This window comes from Carettochelys insculpta, chromosome 3 (genome assembly GCF_033958435.1).
Source record: "Carettochelys insculpta isolate YL-2023 chromosome 3, ASM3395843v1, whole genome shotgun sequence".
NCBI lineage: Eukaryota > Metazoa > Chordata > Testudines > Carettochelyidae > Carettochelys > Carettochelys insculpta.
Window position 1 is genome coordinate 141,639,381 of NC_134139.1, and position 21,147 is coordinate 141,660,527.

Consider the following 21,147-nt stretch of genomic DNA (forward strand, 5'->3'; position numbering starts at 1 on the left):
CTCTGAATCAGAAAGGCTCAGATTACTGAAACTGCTGAAGTATATTAATTTGAAAACATATTTTCAATCTATCGATGGTATTTTTGCAACACCATCTCTAAGATTCAGTTCTATATATCCAATATAGGTGAAAAAAATCTTAAAACTAGCAATGTAAGTATTTTAAACATACTTTATTATAATCTCTTTATATATTGTAGCCTTATTTTTCTTTCTAATTCTCTTCCTCATTGTTCCATTCCTGGAAAGGCTCCTCTCCTTGTCCAGTTGTACCTATCTGTGATGGTGTGGGTGTTGGTGTTGGTACAGACATTGTTGCTGAAGCTAATCCAGATCCTGGTGCTAATGCAGATCCTGAAGTTAATCTTGATCCTGATGCTAACCTTGATCCTGATGCTAATCTTGATCCTGATGCCAATACAGATCCTATTGGCAATGCAGATCCCAAATCTAATTCTTCTTCTATGGGTCTCATTGAACCTTGAGAGTTTGATTGTTCTTCTTTGGAGCTCTTACCAACTTTTGATGCCCAGAATGCTTTCACAGCTGACCTGAAATGGACATAATAATTGAATAAATATTTAAATTTCAGTTGACTCAAATTCCTATTCCCTTACACATAGGTGCTTTAATACATTCCTTCCTTTCAACACTCTATGTAACTATGTGGCAGACTACTTCTTTCTACTCCAGTAGAAAGAACAGCTTTCACTGTCAGGTGTGCTGACTACTAGCAACCCGAATATCCCAGTGTAGAAAATTTAATTATCTCATCTGAGTGTCAGGTAGTATTATATAATATTTTGGTCAAAAAATACAGAAATCACATTTGTATGCTGACCACCTACCAGTGAAGAATTATGAAGATTAATGCAAAGATCACGCCAACACAAACAATAACTCCAGTTATCAGGACAAACACCAGAACGATATCTGTATCTGGTCTCCTCAATCGCCTTGTTTCCAATTCTAAAGAGAAGAAATACCTTGATCATTATTGCTCAAACTTCTTGTTCAACCGGATGTTAAATGGCAGCAAAGTAACTGAAAAGAAATAAGGCCTGATTCTCCATTACCATAAACCTTGTGTAACCATTTAGACCTGTGAAAATGAGTCTAAATTAGAACAGTAGCATTTTACACCCAATTTGCACAGGTATGAGTACAGAAGAGGCAAGGCAATGGAGAACCAGACACATAATGCCTTTAAAACTCTAGGAACAGTAAAGGACAGCAAATTATATTAGAGCCTGCAATGTAATATGCTGGAAGGAAATAAGAACCCAAACAAATTATTAGTTATCTCTAAAGGGACATAACATGACAAGCAGACTAGATATGTGGTAGTACTTCTCCATATAGCCCTAGTAAGGCTGCACATAGTTCTGCACATATCAATACTAGAAAGATGGTAACAAGCTGGAGGGAATTAGGAGCAGCACAAATTATAAAAGTTATTAAATGACTGAGATTACAAAAGAATTAAGGCACATTGATGTATATAAGCACCTAGCTGTTGTTACGTAAAGAATTAATAAAATAGTATTTTGCTTTTTAGAATTGTTTATAATATTTGAATAGATTACAGTAAAGCTAGTTGTGTTCTATAAATTTAAAGAAATAAAAATAAACAAATTAAATCATTTGTTTAGATTATAAATTAAATTCTTCATGGCACAGAGATTGTCTCTTTATTCTGTGTTTACATAATGCTTAGAACAATGGGGCCCTAATCCATGACTGGGGCTACTAGAAACATATAAATAAATAATAATTAAACCAAAATAAAATATAGTATGTTAACTGTATTGAATCTGAAGTATGTATGCATAAAAATTGGAGAGGAATTATTTTGCATGTACCTCAGAGGTATAACTAAACATAATGGGATGACACTGAGGAAGGGAAAACTTTTAACAATCAAATCTGTTAAACTCTGGAACAATCTACTATGAAAAACAGTGGCAACAACCTTACATTAGCCATTTTACAGGACGCCAGACAGAACACTTGAGAACAAACTATAAGGAACAATCCAAAATTAGTAGAGAATACACAAGATGACCTAATTAGCCTTTTCCATCTAACTGATGAGACTCCACTGTCAGGGTGTGAAGAAAAATATTTGTTGGACAAATACCGTTGGTTCTATTCACAAATGTTGAAAAGAATCCAATAATGATCCAAGATCCTCAAATATTAAACACCCACTTCCACGTTCAACAAGCTACACATACAAGCCAATTTCAATTTCAGATTGCTTTCTATCTGGCAACATATATGTTAAAAGCACAGTATTGTCTTGCCATTCACTGCTATGCAAAACTCTTACAGTGTGTGATTACAGAAAATGCATAGCATCACTTAAGTATTAATGGGCCCTTCAGTCCTTTTTCCTGCATCTCAATAGTAATGATGTCATTATTCCTATATCACAGATCATTCTTATAATCTTCTTGGTCTTTCTGCAAGACACAGGGCTAACAGAGATTATCCCTAGCCTGTTGGAAAATTCCTAAACTAACTGTTTCACATATAAGGATTGTTACATAAGATAGAACTAACTTTTTAGCCACTTTCATTTTAAATGCTGAACTGTGACATTTTAGAATGATAAAAGGGGGAATATTAATTAAAAATAACTTCAATTTTGCTTTTAAATTAATTTGCTTTTTTAACATTTATCATTCATTTTTGCTTCCTATGACAGACCCATATAAACTAGAATTTGGACTGTCTATGAGATGACCTTATAATGCAAGCAGGCATGCCTTCAAGGCTGCCACATAGGATTAAACAAAAGCAGAGCAGAGAGAAAAACAAATGTCCAATCAGGCATACTACTCTCAGGAAATACTGATTTAGGTGTCACAAAAAGCACTTTAAGAGTATTTTAAAGCAATACAATTGGCTTGATTCTGTATTATTTACTCAAAAAAACCTCCAATACAATCAGTGAGAGTTTTGCCAGAATGAGCAGTCCTGTACAGGACATGGCTCAATTTGTCTCTGATCCACTGAATCAGACAGTGTAAAATTTATTCCAGTCATTCTAAAATTAATTTGTTTATTAAAAGTTGGGATATGAGAATATTTTTTAAAATTCTCTTACAGCAAAACCCTAGTAAAACCTGTTAGAAGCTGACTGCTAAGGTCAAATAGCTCCACTCCTGTCAATTTATATTTCATGAGTCTCCAACCTTTCTACAGCCATGTTTTCAAAGTTACCATTGATTCTTTGATCATGCTTTTTCTGGACTGAAAGAGGCATGTGTGGTAAATGAGGTGAAACTTCTTGTTTTGCTTGTCTGTATTAAAGGAAAAAAGACAGAGAAGGCCAGATTTTCACTTGTACCTAAGCCTCCATTATATTCAATTGAAAGAGAAAGCCATAAAGCAGGCAATAGTAGTTCCCTGATCTTCAGTCAGTTCTGTGAAAATTTAGTACTTCAGAGTCTAGACTCTAGAACATCACTAACTATAGAGGTAATTAGCTCAGGAAAAGGCTTCCAAGGGAGGTTTTGAGATCTCCATCACTAGAGGTGTTTAAAAACAGGTTGGATGAACATCTCTCAGGGATGATCTAGGTTTATATGATCCTGCCTCACTGCAGAAAGCTGGACTTGATTTCCTGGGGTCCTTTCCAGCCCTACAGTTCTATGATTCTATCAACTGATAATAGCCCACAAAAGGCTAACCACCGCATGGAGACTGCCTGGGTGCCATATGCTCCTGCTGTACCCCTTCTCAGGTGCCCATTCTATGGATTAGGCAAGTGGAAAAACATTACTGCTAGACCTGGGATGCCCTGGATAGGGAGATCCAGCTGCTTTTTGCTGCCCTTCTGTCACCACCACAATCAGGTTAGATCATAATGCAGGATCCAACCCAACAAATCTCCAAAGTTGTTATGTCTGGATTAGGGGAGGAGGAGAAACAGCTGAATAGCAATTTTTAGTGGGGAAGAAATGAAAATATTAAGCGTGAAGAGGAATTACAAAAAGAAAGGTCTAAAGTGAGTTGTACCAGTGTAGCCTCAAGCCACCATAAACATTTTGAAAGGTATTTTAAGAATTTCTGTAAAAATCAGAGTTTGTGGAAATTAACCAACATGTTACTTTTTCTTCAGGGCCAATCTTTTCTACAATCTAAAACTCACTGAAGTCCCTGGGAATCTTTCCATTCACCTCAAAGGAATTTGAATTAGGCCTGGTTAGATCCAGTGCAACCATCATTCACTGAAAAGGAGTAGCACCAACATATCAGATAGAGGAATTTGCTATCTAGGGGACTGACTGCAGCTTGCATCTACACATATTCAGGGAGGGAAGAAAGGACAGGAACCAACCTTCGACTGTTCCATGAGGAGCAAGCCACTCTAAATGGTAAGTGGACAAAGCACGGCCATAGTCCATTCTCCCTTCATACAGCTATCAGAGCTAGACAGCCAAAAGGGGAGTGCACTTAATAGGAAAATATGTCCCTTAATCATTCAAAACCATTTAAAATGATGTAATTTATTCAGTCACTTTTTTTAAAAAGAAATAGATTCATAATTACATACATCAGCCCTGGAGGACTTGCTTTTCCAACGCAATTTCTAGGCAAAGGAAACCCGTCAGATGAGAATGTAGCTTACCCAGTGCAGCAACTTAGATTCTTCAAGACGTGTCCCCCAACTAGTGCTCCACTTGCAGGTGCAGCTGCACCCTCTGTGCATAGGATTGGAGCACTTCATCAGCAGAGTAGGAATGGGAAAAAGGGTCTGTTGAGAACCATGTGACTGCTTTGCGAAGGGGACTTTCTGAGAAAGGCTATCGAGGCAAATACTGAACATACTCTGATGATGGCAGGTTGTTGTCATAGAGTTCATAAGATAAATGTAAACATAGCAAAAACCACTTTGAAAGGCACTGTTTATATATGGATATGGTGGAGAGGTATAATCATGGTGATTTTCAAAAGAGTTTAGTATTGTCCAAGTAAGACACTGATCCTCATCTAACATCTGGTGTGTGTAGAGCTGGCTCCTGATAGTTATTAGGAAACTTGGGAAAGAAGCAAAGAAGGTGTGCAGGCTGGCTGATATGAACAGATGTTGAAACCCTGGGTAGAAATCTTGGGTGTGGGCATAGTATAACTTTTCCTTTGTAGAATAGTGTGTATAGTAGACATGCCATAAGGGCCGTAATTTCGTCAGCTCATTGGGTGGAAGTGATGGTGACCAGGAAGGTTGCTTTCACTGACAAACGCACATAAGAATAGGTTGCCATTTGTTCAAACAGAGTTTAGTCAGAGAACATAGGACATGGACAAGATCCCAGGCTGGGGTCAAGTCTCGTATGTGGAGATTGAGATTACAGAGACACTGCAGAAAGTGTTTGGTGAGCACATATGTGCAGATGGAATGATTATCTGTGTGGCAGTGGAAAGTAGTGGTTGTTACCACATGTATCCAAATGGATCCGGAGGACAGATCTGATCATCAAAGGCAGGGGTCAGCAAACTTGGGACAATGGGCCACATCCAGCCCATCACACCTTTTCAACAGGCCCTCTAACTCTCAACAGAGACTGGGATTGGGAGTTTGCCCTGTTCAATGTGGCCAGGTTTGGCATGGCTCCCAGAAGCTGTGGCATGTGCCCCCTCCAGATCCTATGCACAGAGGCAGCCAGGGCACACCTCACATTGCCCCTGCACCAAGTGCCAGCTCTACAGCTTCCACTGGCTGGGAACTGGGAAGGGACTGGTTTTACGGCTCCTTGTTGCAGAAGATTTATGTCTCCCTTTAGAATGGTATTGGGAGAGGGGTCCCAACACAGGGCATGGGGGCCTGGGCTGAGGCAGGATGGATAGGAAGTGGATGCAGTATCCTTCCTTAGCTACGAGTTTACTTTTCAAGGTTAGAAAAACGGAGCCAGTTGATTGCCAAACTGGTGCAATTTTGAAGTTGGTGGGAATGACGAGAAAAGGGGAGGCATCTTGGAGCATTAACCACACCTTAAAAATTATTGCTTCTTTTGCAGTACGTAACAGGTAGCCCCTTAAGAAGTGGGCTGCCTCCATTTAGTAGGAGGGCTTTGTCTTTGGTGCTAGGTGTCATAATGCCATTGGGAAGTGTGCAGTTGTGGTCAAGATCGTGATGACAGATGATGTTTCCACAACCATCTCTTCAGCAGTGGTATGTAAAGGCCAACATTATGGTGTAACTCAGGAATCTTTAAGAGAGTTCAGAGAATTGTCCATGCACTCTGAGAATATTTTCTGTCCCTCAAAAGATAAGTCCTCTATTATGATTTATTTCTCCAGAGGAAAATCCAAGTCACAATGCATACCTCATGACAACAGCAGATGCAATCAATCAAGCAGCAATGGCTGCAGAGTCTAACAGGGCTTATAGGATGATATGTGCAAAGATGTATCCTTCCAATATTAAGTACTGGAATAGTTCTTTCCAGAAGGTCATGGCTGAGTTCCTCCAATTTAGGGTAGTTTAGTAATTACATTTAGCCAAGAGAGCTTCCGAGCTGGAGACACAAAACTGAAGCATGGCTGACAAATATACTTTGTTTCCAAATAAGGCTAGATCTTTCCAATTGCTTACTGGATTACTAGAATGGAATTGGTATTGACAGCTTGGTCTTCCATCACATTGACCACCACAGATTTTGGGATGGGGTGCAAAAATAGAAATTCCACATCCTTTGCCAGAACATATGTATTTTTGTTGGTATGTCTGCAGGTCAGAATGCTGGTCTGCCAGACACTTCACATGGTTGAGTAGAACCTCATTGATCATTAGTACCATCTTGAAGAAAGAGGATTTGTAAAGGTTATTAAGCAGCTTATGCTGCTGGTCTTTGACTTCCTCCCAAAGGGAGCATGCAGTCCTCTGGGGTAAGTCCTGAAATTTGCTGGGAGGGAGCTGTGCTAGTTTATATACCATCGAAACAAAAAAGCAGTCAAGTAGAACTTTAAAGACTAAAAAAGGTGCGGCTTCTCCCAGTGGACCATGGAAGTACCTATGAAAAGCAGGTCAAGAGAGCGTGTGCTTCTTGTCTGGATGAGAGCACAAAAGTTTCAGGAATCAGCAGCACCAAGAGGGAGCTCTCTCTTTCTTCTTACAGTAAAAGTAACAGCAGAACACGTATAGGATCATGTTCCTGTTACATTCCAGGTACTCTGCCTGCTGGTGATAACCCAATAGAAGGAAACCAAGAGGCAGTAGTTCCTAAACTTTTTCCAGTCGTGGAACATTTGAACATCATGGCACTGTCTGCAGAACACTTCATCCTTTTTACATCATCTAACTAAATATTTTGCCCGAGAATGGGAAGAGACCATCCGTTACTCAATTTCAATGGCAGAACTTTGCCATAGCTCGCAGAAGACCAGTGTTCTTCTGGAATATAGTTTGGGAACTGCTCCCATAAGGTCTCACAATAATATAACTATAGTGACTCCCTCTGAACTTATTTACCATATCTTTCATGTCACCCAAATTATCTAATGTTGAAATTATCTAACTGATGCCATCAGTTCTTCTCCTCTGGTGATCATACTGGAACAAAGTTTTGGTTGCCACTGGATTGATTTACTATTTTAAACTAAAATTTGCTCTAATCAGAATTGTACACTACAGTTACTAAATGCTAGTGACTCTGGATGGCTGTCTGCTCTAGCACTTCTACTACTACAAGAGCACTACTAAATTCATGGTTCATTTTGATCAGTTTCATGGTCATATGATTTTAAAGGTTGTAAATTCCATGATTTCAGCTGTCTTAAATCTCAAATTTCACAGCGCTAAAATTGTAGGGGCTGTGACCAAAAAGGAGTCCAGGTGAGAGGAATCACATGGTTCTTGTAGGGTACGGTTGCAGTCAGTGTCCACCCCCAACTTTTCGCACCCCAAGCAGAATGAATTCTCTTTATGTGCACCTCCACTGTGGACCTGATGGGTGACACATCACCTTCATATTGGTGTACATAACAAAATTAATGTGGTGGAAGTGCAGCCAAAGGATTCTGAGGGTGGGAGGTACCCCCGGGTTGTGGCACAGGGTTATGATGCAAGGGCTCTGGCTGGGAGAGTGCAGGCTCTGGGGTGTATCTGGGGATAAGGAGTTTGGGGTGCAAGAGAGGGGCTTTAGGTTTGGGAGGAGCTCTGGGCTAGGGGTATGGGCTTTAGTGTAGCACTGACTATTAGGGCTCTGGGGGACAGGAAGGTGCTCAGGCCTAGGCAGAGTAAGGGCAGGGGCTCAGGTTTACCTGGGCAGATTTCTGCAAGGGCTGGCATGGAGGGGTCCCCCTTTTGCCAGCTGCGGCTGGTAGGGAAGGGTGCCCCCCTCTGCCAGCCTTGACAGCTTCAGGGCTTAGGTAGAGAGATTTCTCCCCACTGCAGCCCTAAATCCCAGTGCAATGCTTAATGAGAAGCTGCACAGCTCACAGGAAACTTAGGCTGTAGTACAGCGACCCTTCTACATGTTGCTGGTGGCAATGTTGCCTTCAGAGCTCAGCAGCTGGAAAGTGGCAGGTGCTGGTCTGGAGTCCAGCTCTGAAGGCAGAACCAACACTTGTTGCAACGCAGACTAACAAAGAGCATAGTACGATATTGTATTGTCACCCTTACTTCTGCACCGCTGCTGAAAGGGCACCACCTTCAGAGCTGGGTGCTCAGCTAGCATCCACCACTATCTGGAAGCCCAGCTCTGCAATCAGGGAAGAGGTAAAGGCGGCAATAATGTGACACACACACCCTGCAACTTGAGGGGGCGCGATTTTATGTTCTTGCCTCAGGTGCAAAATTAGCTCATTACAACACTGCCTGTACATGGCCCAGTATGGCCACTATGGAGAGAGTGGAACAGGTGGCTGCATCCACAGTAGTCCATAGCAAGACTGTGGACCAGATGTGGACTCTGGATAATGAGGGCGAAGAGGAATAATTTGCCTTGTAGATGAGGGACTGATTGAGCCATACTCTCCCTCCTCCTAATCACTGGGAAAGGTAGGAGTTTCATGAATCCAGAGAAGAAGGTGGAAATGGAGGGAGGCTGAAGGAGCTGAGACTCAAAAGAGTTTCAGCTACAAGCCAGTCAGAATATATAAAAAGTTGTGGAAAGGGAAAAGTATCATTGATGCTAGTGTAGGACTCAAAGCCAAAAGGGCATATTCCCCTGAAGTGTGGTGGCTGGTGCTTTGGACAGCGCCAGTGATTTCAATGGTGCCGAGGGATTGCTCTGTTTACAGTCTTGGTGGTTTCAGAAAGGGTGCCGGTGCCAGTGCCAGCAATTTGTCAGTCCTGTTGTTACTGAAGTTGGCCTGTTTCACTCCCCAGAGCTGGGAAACAGAGCCAAGTGTTGTAGCTCCACATGATTAGGATCTTTAAACTGTTTCTTCATGTCAGTACCACAGGTGCTGCAATGGTCCCTACAGCTGTGTCCCCTGCCAAATGATGCTGAGGCAAAAACCTTGCCAGGAAGAAGGGACGTAGGAGCGAGGATCATCAGACAACCTGACAGAGCGTGAAGGCCTCTCTGGGGGAAAGTCTGGGTCTGGGGCTGATACCAGTTGCACTGATTTCTCCATGTAGAGAAGTTTTAATATAACATCCCAGTCTTTTCTGGCTCTGAGTTTCAGGCCAAAGCAGAGGGAACATTTTTTTGTGAGACATGTCCCTCTCCCAGAAAGCAAATGCACTGTGAATGGCTATCTGTTACAGAGAGGGTGGTGTCACAAGAAACAACACTCCTTAAATCTGAGGGAGTCAGGCACAAAGGTGAATGAAAGAAGTTTCCCAGTTGGGAAGTGGGAAAATGGGAACCTAAACTATTACAAAACTGTGAAGGTAAACTTAAAAAATAATAATTTTGAACAGAAGAAAAGAGAAAAAGAAAATACTAACTACACTACACTACCAGGTGAGGCAAATAACACTAGCTAGAAAGGGAAATAGGACAGGTGGGATATGTTGTGGCTTCTGTCCCAGGCCAAAGGCAACAGAGGTGGAAGCGGAGGCAGTCAGACTGCACTGCATTCCACTCACAGCACAGGACTGGGGTGCATGTGCAATCCAATGGACTCTGCTGATGAACCTCTCCAATTTCAGGTGCAAAGGGCATTACCACACCTACCAGTGGAGCACGCCCAGGGCATCACTCTAAGAACTGCCACTGCATTTTCTTCCCCAATTTTTTGTCAGTGATGGGGAGCCGTTCCTAGAGCATGATGTTGTTGATGAAGATGATAAAACAGTATTCTCTTTATAGAGAGAATGCTTGGCTCCTTGTTTACACACTTAGGCAGCATATATGCATTACTGCCACTGAATTTCAGACTCAGCTTTCTCAGTATATATTGGTTGTTTTGAGAAAGTTACACTAGATAGCAATGAACTTCTTACTCCCTGGTTGCACTTTTTTGTACATGTACTGTTGGTGTATACGTCTGTTCCCTCTGTGGATCACCTGCAAGCCTAGACACATATTAAAATACATGTGCATGTCCAGAGGTGGAAACAGATTCTTCTCCTTTTTCACATGCACAGAGGCTAGAATTTCCAATATGGTTGTTGGGATTCCCTATTTCATTACCATATAATGTAATATAAAATGTCCTTTATGAACAGTCTGATAGAAGAAGGCAGCTTCTATCTGAATAGGAAGTAACTAAACTCGAGAGAAATGGTCTAAAGAAATACCTTAGCACAGCCTACTGTCCATGTGGGGGATGCTGCCATTTCTGATGCCTGACAAGCTGCTGCCTCCACCTCCTCCACTGCTGGTGCCAATAAACACACTCACTGGGGTGATGGAACAAGGGGCACAGTCTGGATCTTGGCAGACTGGCTCCCTTCACATGGCACCATGAGGAGAATTATTCTCAATCTTCACCCCTTCCCTCGCAAAATCCTCCCTCCCTACAGAACTATAATTAGAAAATATGCATAAACTGCCTTATGGCACTTGAATCTTCAAAAGCAACTTAACAATGTAATGGGAAGGAGTATGAACAAAATGCTTTACTGTAAATTGTGGCAGTAATTTTTATGAGAAGGACAAATTCAGCTACTGATGGGTGGGTTTTTCCTTGGAATGGCCATAACAACATGTATTGAAGGAAACACAACTGATGGTTTTCTGTCCTTAGGATGCTACAAAAGAGGAACAGAACCAAATCAGTCTGGAACTGTGTTGAAAATAAAGGAGAAAAGCCCATTTGCAATGATAGCTTATTTTGAAAAAGCATTGTTATTGTTCAATAGGTCTGTGAGAATTATGGTAATCTGCTGAGAAAGTGCAAAGCAGAGCTCTCCATAGACAGCTTTACAGAACACCAAGTACTTCCACGTAGCCACCTGGAATATGTGGACTAGGTTCGCAGTGAATAGCTCCTACAGGTATCTTCCTGCCCTTCAGAAAAATGCATACTTCTCCCACCTTCCTAAGACATACCCTAAAATTTGGAGTGGAAGGGATTGTGCTGCACATTTTTAACATGAAAATTCTTATACCTATATGGGGCTAAATTCTCAGCTGCCTCAAATCAGTGTTCTCTCTATTGTTTCCAACAGAACTATGCCTTTTTACACTGACTGGGAATCTGGTTTGTAACGTTGAAATTACACAGGCATACAAGGCATAAAGGCGATGAAGAGAGTGACGCGAGGGAGTGAGGCCAGACAATTAAGTTTTCATCTTACCTGTTCATTTTGGTTTTTGTAACTCTTGATCAGCACAAGGTTTTCCTTTCCCTGGAAGCAACAAGCAGGAAACCCACCCAACCAAATTGAAGCATTTCCATTCCCCGTCCTGAGCATTGCAGCTCATTCTCCATTTCTCTGAAGGAAGTGGAAGGAATGGAAAACATTCATTATGATCCTATTCACTTCCCTCCATAGGGTTCACAGCTGGAGCCTCTCAGGGAAAAGCCACTTTGAGTATGCACTGAACAAAGTTGTGCCAGTAAAAACAAGACACTTCAGTCAGCAATGCTTCTGAGAAGGGTCCACAGATCACCAGAAAGCTATCTGACACAGATCATGTTGTTAGGGTTTCCCTATTTATACTAAAAAAAGGGAGATGACCTGAGTAGCTCTGCTTCTAAGCACAAAAGGCACTTCTAGTGCTCAGGATGGTTCCTGATCTACTTAGCAATAACAACTCTTGCTTGAGACCCTTGAAAAAAACAAAGGGTTCAATCCAATGACCTCCAAAGATTGTGGGAACCCAGGACACCCATTAATTTTACCTGGAATTGTCTCAGGCCCAAAGAAAATCAGATTTCAAAAGTGTTCTGTTTTCAGTGCAGGCCTCTGTTGGGTATGCCAAATGTTCCGTTTCGTAGTCTTACACTGATGATAAAAACTGCGCAATAAAATATTCTGATTGATATGAAAAAGCAAAGCACCATGCACAGACCTTGAAAGTGTTGAAATCACCCTATTAGTGGCCATTACCACAGCAAGGAAGACAACATAGAAACTTAAATTCCATGGATTCAAATGCCTCAAAGGGAAGGTGAGGAATCATCTTGGAGTAATCTGAGGAAGTAACTCTAGGAAATACTTAACAAGGCTCACTGTTATCCTAAGTAAAACTGATCCACTGGGACAAAGTCAAACTGAGACCCTCCCCCCAGTGCCAATTCCATTCTGGTCTGACATCCTTATGGTTAAATATGAATGCTGAAAAGAAGGGTTTGGTCTTGTAATTGACCTTGCAAAATTACCAGTTCTTCCCCCTGTACCTTCTCGTTCCCCATTCCCTCCAAAAATTCCTTTTAGGGTCTACCTCACTGGAGATTAACAGATGCCAAAGGAAAAGATCTACTCTGAGGAGAAAGGTTTAGATTTTCTGGAACTGGCAGAGGTAACTTCTTTTCTGAGAGGTCTGATAACATAATGCCTAAAGTCTCTCCAGAGTACATTTTCTACTTTAGAGTGGATGGAATAGCATTCTAAGATGTGAAGAAACATTCCCTGCCTCCAAAATCTGAGCAGCAGAGCTCTGCAAACTATCAAAGAAGAGCTAAGAATGTAGGCATCCAAACACAGAGAATCCTGTGGCTTATTTCTACAGCTCTTAACAGCTAAAAAGCCCTTTCAAAAATCCTGGTCCCCTTGGAGGGACATGCAGAAATTCTGATCTTGCTGAAGCTCAGAAAGTCAACAGTCAGCAGATCTGGACACACAAGAAAAAGGTCTCTTTAGAACTGTATAACGCTCAGTGAATTATTTACTGATGATCTCTTCCACCTTTGATTTTTTAGGTCTTAGCAGCAGCATCCATGTTAGGGGAAGTAAGGCACTCATTAGAAAATCCACTGGCACTCTGTATATGTTCAGACCAGACAGAGGAAAACACTGAGCATGACACAGGCTTTTTCCATTATTCTCTAAAGAGTGTAAACTTGAGGTTTTTTCCCCAAGGAAAAGAGATAGTAAATCTTAGAGCCAACCTTTGCTGTGAGTCTTCCAACTGCACAGCCAAATTGTGTCTGAATAGATATTCTTAAGCCTTGTGAGACATTCTGCTGCATGGACCTCACCCTAGCCCTCATTCAATAAGCAACTTAATCATGTGTTTAAGTGCTTAAACCTAAGCGCACGAGTTAGTGTTGTGATCATCAGGGTCAAAGAAATCACTCCTTCCTACCAGTGGAATTCAGAGTTTGGCTACTGGGAGGTAGAATACAACCTGATGAAGACAGAGCTTTGGAAGTTTTGTAAAAGCCACATGGATTTAAGAACAAAAAAAAAAATCCTGGATGCTGTGCAAATGAAAAAATTAGAGACCTTACATATATGAGCAAAGTTCCTTCTGAATTAAATATTAATTCAGATGCACATAAAACCATGGTGGAGGATTGAAAATAAGCGACTTTGAGGAGTTTTGAGATGCATGCCGTCTCTTCCAGACTGTTTATTTGGATAATTCAAACTTGAAGACAGCATATTTTTAAACCACTTTTCATTCTCACTAAAATAGTCCCTCACAGCTCTTGGTCTATCTGAATCCATATTTTTTTCAGAAAGGGACCATGTCCACATTAATAAGGTCCCTTCTCTTTTCTACTGATTCGGTGGGCTGGACTCTCCAGCAGGCCTCTCGGAATCTAAAAGACAAAAGGGACCGCTGCTGTCTCTCCTGACAATGTAATCAAAAATTACCTGCCACAGAAGAAGGAAGAAAGCTGCTGAAGATGAACTTTTCATGGAATCTTCTTGTTAATTTTAAGTTTTTCTAAATCCACCATGCACAGTAAAATTCAAGAAGGCAGGTAAGCATGTTAAAAATCAAAAGATTGCCTTCCTACTTCTGCATTGCACTGGGGAATTTAACAGCAGAGCTGAGAAGTAGAGAATAAGATGCCACCAACTGGAGTAGAGCTGCTTCCACGTAACTGGTTGCCTGTCCTGCTTTTTTGCTAGCAGCGAGTGAAGACACCTGTGGTCTGTGCTGAGTGACTAAACCAAAGTAACAAATTAACAGGACAAAGAGAAATAATTTATTTGAGCTTATAAATTTAAGAAATTACTCATTGCTACTATCAAAACTTCATATCTTCCATAACTGTTTTCTTTTTCTCCTTTTCTTTTATTGATAAACATTTCTATGGCAAGTGCTCTGATACTATAGTGAGGTACAGTCTCATGAAGGCTTATAGCTACTCATTAAACACTAGCAATATCATGTAATAGATTTAAAAGCTACTATGGACTTACCAGCTGTTGTATATACTGTATATTTTACAGAGGCAATTAACTCATTATCTTCTTTTGTGTCACACTGGAAAGCTACTGGATGGGTATCCCTGTGTACCTCCAGAATAGCCGAATCATTAGGAAGAATGAGTGATTGCTAGCCATATTTAAAAAAAAAAGACAAAATGGATCATTTTCAATGTGCTTTATAAGGGGGGAATGTTCTATATCAAAATCGTATAGAAAACTGGTTACTCTAGTCAAGCAGGTCTCAAGCAATTCCATATCCAGATCCCTTTACCACTACAAAAACCCCATAACATCTAACCATGACCCTCACCCCTCATTTCACCAAAGGAGAAGGGTAGTGCGGTTATGACCCACAGACACTTCTTCACAATCTCCAGCTTGAGAACTCAAGTTCTAAGAACATAAGGGCTATGTCTACACCTGCCCCCTTCTTCGAAGGCAGCATGGTAATCAGGCTGATAGGAGATTACTACTGAAGTGCTGTGATGAATATGCAGCACTTCATTAGGCTAATTCTCCCTTGAGGGAACTTCCAAGTGCCAGCATGCCAGGTAGCCTCAAGCACTTCGAAGTGCCCACACTACTTCAAAGTGCCTTTACTCCCCAAAATTTCTTCAAAGTGCCCGTGGCTACGCAGCATGCTGGCACTTCAAAGGTTGGCACTTCAAAGTTGCCACAGGAGAGAATTAGCCTAATAAAGTACTGCAGATGCATCACAGCACTTCAATAGTAATCACCCATCAACCTGATTACTATGCCCCGTTCAAAGAAGGGGGCAAGTGTAGACATAGCCAAGAACAGCCATACTAGATCAAACCAACAGTGCACCTAGCCCTGTATCCTGTCTCCTGAAGTGGCCAATGACAATGAATGGAACAGGGCAAGTATCTAGTGTATCTAGAGAAATCTACCCATTCCTCCATTCCCAGCTTCTAGCACCAAGAGGCTTGGGACACCCAGAGTGTGTCTACACTAGCCAGCTACTTCGAAGTAGCTGGCACAACATCGAAATAGCACGCGTCACGTCTACACGCACCGTGCGCTATTTCAATGTTGAAATCGATGTTAGGTGGTGAGACACTGAAATCGTTATTCCTATCCAAAGATGGGAACAGCACCCTACTTCGACATTCAACGTCAATGTAGGGCATGTGTAGATGATCCCTGTCCTGCTACATCAAAATAGCGGGGTCCTCCATGGTGGCCATCAGCTTAGGGGTTGAGAGATGTTCTGTCCAGCCCCTGCAGGGCTCTATGGTCGCCGCGTGCAGCAGCCCTTAGCCCAGCGCTTCTGGCTGCTGCTGACACTGCAGCTGAGGGTCCATGCTGTGTGCACAGGGTCTGCAACTGGTTGCCAGCTCTGTGGACCTTGTGCTGTGCAGGCCAAGTGTGTCTGGGAAGGGCCCTTTAAGGGAGTGGCTTGCTCTTGCCCCAGAAGGGCTAGTCCAGTCTGTGACCCCATCCGCAGGCTTTCCTGGCCCCTTATTTTGATGGAGAGTGCTTGTGTGTGTGGACACTCTGCATTTCCATCCAGGGCAGCTCCTTTCGACGTTCCCCGTTGCTACTTCAACGTTGAACATCGACGGCACCAGCCGTGGAGGATGTGTAGACGATACGAATCGAAGTAGCCTATTTCGATGTTCTTACTTTGAAACACTATACTTCGACGTAGTGTGCTAGTGTAGATGTAGCCTCAGAGAATGGTCTTTCATCCTTGACGATCATGGTTATTAGCTATTGATGCACCCAGTCTGCATGAACTTAATCTAGCTCTTTTTTGACCACCATTATGGTTGTGATCTTTACAACACCCATTGGCAACAAGTTCCACAGGCTGACTGTGCACTATGTGTAGAGGTACTTCCTTTTGTCTGCTTTAAACCTGATGCCTATTAATTTCATTGTGTGACTCCTAGTTTCATGTTATGCGAAGAAGTAAATAACACTTCCTTATCTACTTTTTCCACACCTGTCATGACTTTATTGACCTATATGATAACATCTCCTAGCTTCTTTTCCAAGCTGAGAAGCCCCAGCCCTTTTAGTCCCCTCTCATATGGAAACTGTTCCATACCCTTTATAATTTCTGGTGCCCTTCTACGTACCTTCTCTGATTCTGATATCTTTTTGGGATGGGTGCCCAGACTGCATACAGTATTTAAGGCATAGCCATGTCATATATTTCTACAGTAGCAATCTATTTTGTTTATTATCTACCCCTTTTTGAATTGTTCGTAACATTCTGTTAGCTTTTTTGACTGCTGCTGCATACTGAGCAGATGTTTTCAGAGCATTCTCCACAATGACAACAAGATCTTTTTGTTGCACTTAAGGCTCTCTCCTTTTGAATGTTTAGTTGACTTTATGTTTTCCAATGTGCATTACTTTGCATTTATTTACTCAAGTAAGAACAAAAATATTACCTTCTAAAATACTTCCAAGTGCCCGTGGCTACACGGCATGCTGGCACTTCGAAGTTTGAACTTACTGCTTACTTTAAGTAAATGACGGAAAAACAAAGCTCTGCAAAATAGTAGGACATAAGAGCTCTTGAGCCATCAGATTGTCAAAAAGAAACTGACATATCTCATTTGTATTATGAAAGAAGTGGAAGAATTAAGCCAGGAATTTGTGTGACATAACTAAAACAGCTGGTAAATATACTGAATACATCATTCTCCTGCACAAGATGAGATTCAGTTGCTAACCTGGTCTGGAATTAACATTTTCCAAACATATGTAAATCGCTTCTCTGGAGGTATAAAAATACAGGGGATCTTCACACTAGCAAGGCTTTCAGAAATTGGTTTACCCCCTGTGGAAGAAAATTTTAATAGACACATCAACAATTGTCTAAAACACTGCTGTATGTACCATGCATTTCATAATTTACCTAATCAAAGAATGTTATTTTGAAATTTTTCTTTCAATCAAAACTATTTAAAATATCTAAAGTTTGGCTTAATATTTAGAATTACATGCATATCTACAAAATAGAAAATAAGTGCAGAAAAACAGTACTTTAAAAGTACTTAAAATAAAACACACATCAGTACAGAAGAGAATTTTGAAATGCTACTAGATTGCTAAATAAGGTAACTGGAAAATGGAATGCAATAATTTAATTCCTCTTCCACCATACTGACAAAGAATAAGGAGGTCTCTCTTGAATAAACACATTCACTCTAAAATTCCTAAATCACAGGAATTTACTTACATCCACAATCTACTGGTCCTCTGCACTCTTCTACACGAACAATACATTTTGTTTCACTTCCAGGGCACCCATTGGTTAATATAACTTCTCGAATACCAATACCTTTGCAAAAAAATTAAAAATATGTTTCCATTTCTTCCAACATTTTTTTTGTTTTCTCCCTCTTTATTTCGGATGCTAAACTAATTTATCTACCATACATCAGGCGAAAGAGATCTGAGAGCTTCTGCCAAGACTCTCCCACATTTGTGTTTGAGCTTTGGCTGACAACACTTACTTCTGCCCATTTCCATCACCTAAAGTCCTGTGAAGCACACATATCCTCAGAGCCACCATGTCACAGAGTATTAGTCATTCTTAATACTCCCTTTTAGAATAATTCAAAATGCAATTGCACTTTATATGGTATACTCCAGATTATCCAAATAGCACATGGGATATGGATTTTGTTTGAATAATGAAGAGGGTAGGAGTCATTCAGCCATCAGTAGTGGGGTGGTCTCCCCTGAAGCTGAGGGCTCATCCTCCTCCTTCTCATTGCAGTCTTAGCAGGGGTCTCCACTCTTCTCACCAGGACTACCAACTCCCTGCCCCACCCCCCTCACACTTTGCACCCACAGGGGTGGAGTATCACTTGGACTGCAGCAGCAACAAAGGGGCTCCTTTCTGCAGTAGTACCACTCCCTCCCTCTCGGGTTTCTGAGGGCTCCCTGTGCTGCCACAGGAATCACTCAGCAGCAGATAAAACTAGTCCCCGTCTACAGGAGTGCCAGCTATACTTCCTCGTCATCCTGGCTTGGGTCTTCATACTATCGTATGAACCTCCACATCACTGAACTTCTTTTTTGTATTCTGCACATAAGATACATAGCTACAAAGGGCATGTATTTCCTGTATCGGGGGGGGGCGGGGGGCAAAGACAGGATTTAGATAATACAGGGAGTTGCATAACAGGGGCATAATATATATTGCTAAAAAACAAAAACGTCAATCAAACATCAAAGCTCACATGAAGACGGCCTTTCAGTGCCCAAGTCAGCTGGTGCTGGGAGCATGGCAGATAGCCTGCCCACTCTGACCCTGACCAGATGGAGTGTGCTGTGCAACTCACAAGATAGGATCCTCCCTTAGAGGAATGAGAGCCTCGAATCACTAAACAGTAAGCAGTTTCTGCTGGCTAAGGAACAACACTGACAGGTTCTGAAGTGAATCCCAATCAGATTGCCTCATGGTGATCCTCATAACTTCACCTAATACACACAGGTTTCTACTGAAGATAAGGAGGGGAAGCATGCAATCATAAATACTGAAGGTAAAGGGAACTGTCTTTATAAATTTCAATTAAATGAAATATATTTAATCTCAAACATCAATATTTAAATGGGAACAATGCCTCATTTTAACTTTTACATATTCAAAACAAATAATACATTTATTTTTGCCAAACAATGCATGCACAGCTCACTAAAATGACACAGGGCAAGCAGGTAGAGGGAATAGTATGTTTACTCCTAGTAAACACTAAAGAACTTGTCATTATACTAGCAGCATGTTGTTTACAAAACTGCAGACGCATGGGAAAGGAGGAGTTAAAGTCCTCCCGCAATATGATAAATGTAAAATTGATTTGAATGCTGAATTAAGCCCACTGATGTGAATAATAATATGCTGTGATGTATCTGCCTTCTTTAAATGTGTATGATACAAACTGATAGGTTTTAGAATATTTTCAAGACGACATATAGCTCATGAAACAATACTTCAAGTGACAGAGGAGTCAACAACACTTGCTGAAACTGTCACAAAACAGGGATCGTTCTCCACTGCTGAGAACATCTCATCTCTAGGATGCAGAGATAGAGATGCAAATGACAATGAACTGACACTTTTATTAAAGACATTCCTCTTACTTTAGAGATATATCTCTATGTTGTCTGGGGGAAAAGAGGTGGGTGAGCAGAAAACCTATGAACATCAAAATGGCTGGTCTGAAAAAATCTGGAAGCTGGGTTAACTGTGGTCACATTTAGTAAGAAAGAGCGTATCTGTTTTAACTCCCTGAATATTAAGACTATGGCACCCTATCAAATGCAAGAAGTTGTCTAAAAGAACCTCATCCTGAAACCCACAGTTTCAGTACTTACCTTCCTCTATACTTTGGCCAGTTTTCTCTTCTGTTCCCAGAAAACTAATTTCCCTTTTCCCCTCCCTATGAGCAGCTGCCAACCCTGCAGAAGTTTATCTACTACAATACTCTGTCAAATGAAGTCTTTTTAAAAGAGTTATTCCAATTAACTTGGACACAAACATAATCACACTGAATTAGAAAAATTAGAAGCATGGAAGTTGGCAAAATGCAAGTTAATAATACAGCTGGGGAAAATAATACAAAAAATAAATATCAATGGGAAGAAAAATACAAATGACAATAGAAACCTAGTAATAATAGCAAAAAAAAAGACTAATACAGAACTGAGCAAAAAATTAATGAGCATTATTATGATCTCTCCATAAGGTCTAATATAACTACATTTGGAATGTTGAATTCTGGTCAGAACATTACTAGAAAGATACTGAGAAACTGGAGGCACTTCAAACAACAACAAAAATTACTGAGGAATCTAAGGATTAGTATACAAGTAAAGATGAAGAGAGTTAAATATGTATAATTTGGCTGTATGGACTGGAGAGCATACCTTTCAACATACCAATATCCAACTACTGGATCTAATGCATAACCAAGACGCAAAATCATGGACACAATATCCCAATTCAAAATGATGGGGTATGGCCTCTAGTGTAAATAATCTTTCATACAACCTTTAACTGATGATTATTTATTTAAGATGTAAATAACTGACATCAATAAAAGTGAAAAGACATTTGCTGGGAACAGATAACTGGAACTAAACTGAATTAAGTCCTTCAAACGGAGGGACATCTGGGAGGTGCACTGAAGTGGAAGGCCTCTAAATATCCTAGAGGTGCAAGCATGAAAGAAAATGAAGTATTTTAGCATGGCTCATAATGAGGGATGGGAGGTGCATAACCAGCAGTAAATAATGAAATTAAGAAAGGGAATTATTGAAGTGATTATCAGGAAAAACAAGACCTTTTGACAACCAGGAGTATTAGCTTGTTGAATAATTTTCCAAGGTGAATATTGGAAGCCCCATCATTTGCAACACTCACA

The 21,147-nt window shown here is 41.0% G+C and overlaps 1 protein-coding gene across 1 annotated transcript in view; it reads right to left on the reverse strand.

Moving 5' to 3' along the window:
• Positions 1-214: 214 nt before the first annotated feature.
• Positions 215-21,147, reverse strand: part of SPACA1 (sperm acrosome associated 1) — a 28,567-nt gene continuing 7,634 nt past the window's right edge. The window contains exons 3-7 of the mRNA XM_074988853.1: positions 17,955-18,056; positions 17,446-17,552; positions 14,729-14,864; positions 849-969; positions 215-551 (exon numbers count right to left, since the gene is read on the reverse strand). Of these exons, the coding sequence (XP_074844954.1) occupies positions 215-551; positions 849-969; positions 14,729-14,864; positions 17,446-17,552; positions 17,955-18,056 (803 nt within the window). The remainder of the gene's footprint in view (positions 552-848; positions 970-14,728; positions 14,865-17,445; positions 17,553-17,954; positions 18,057-21,147) is intronic.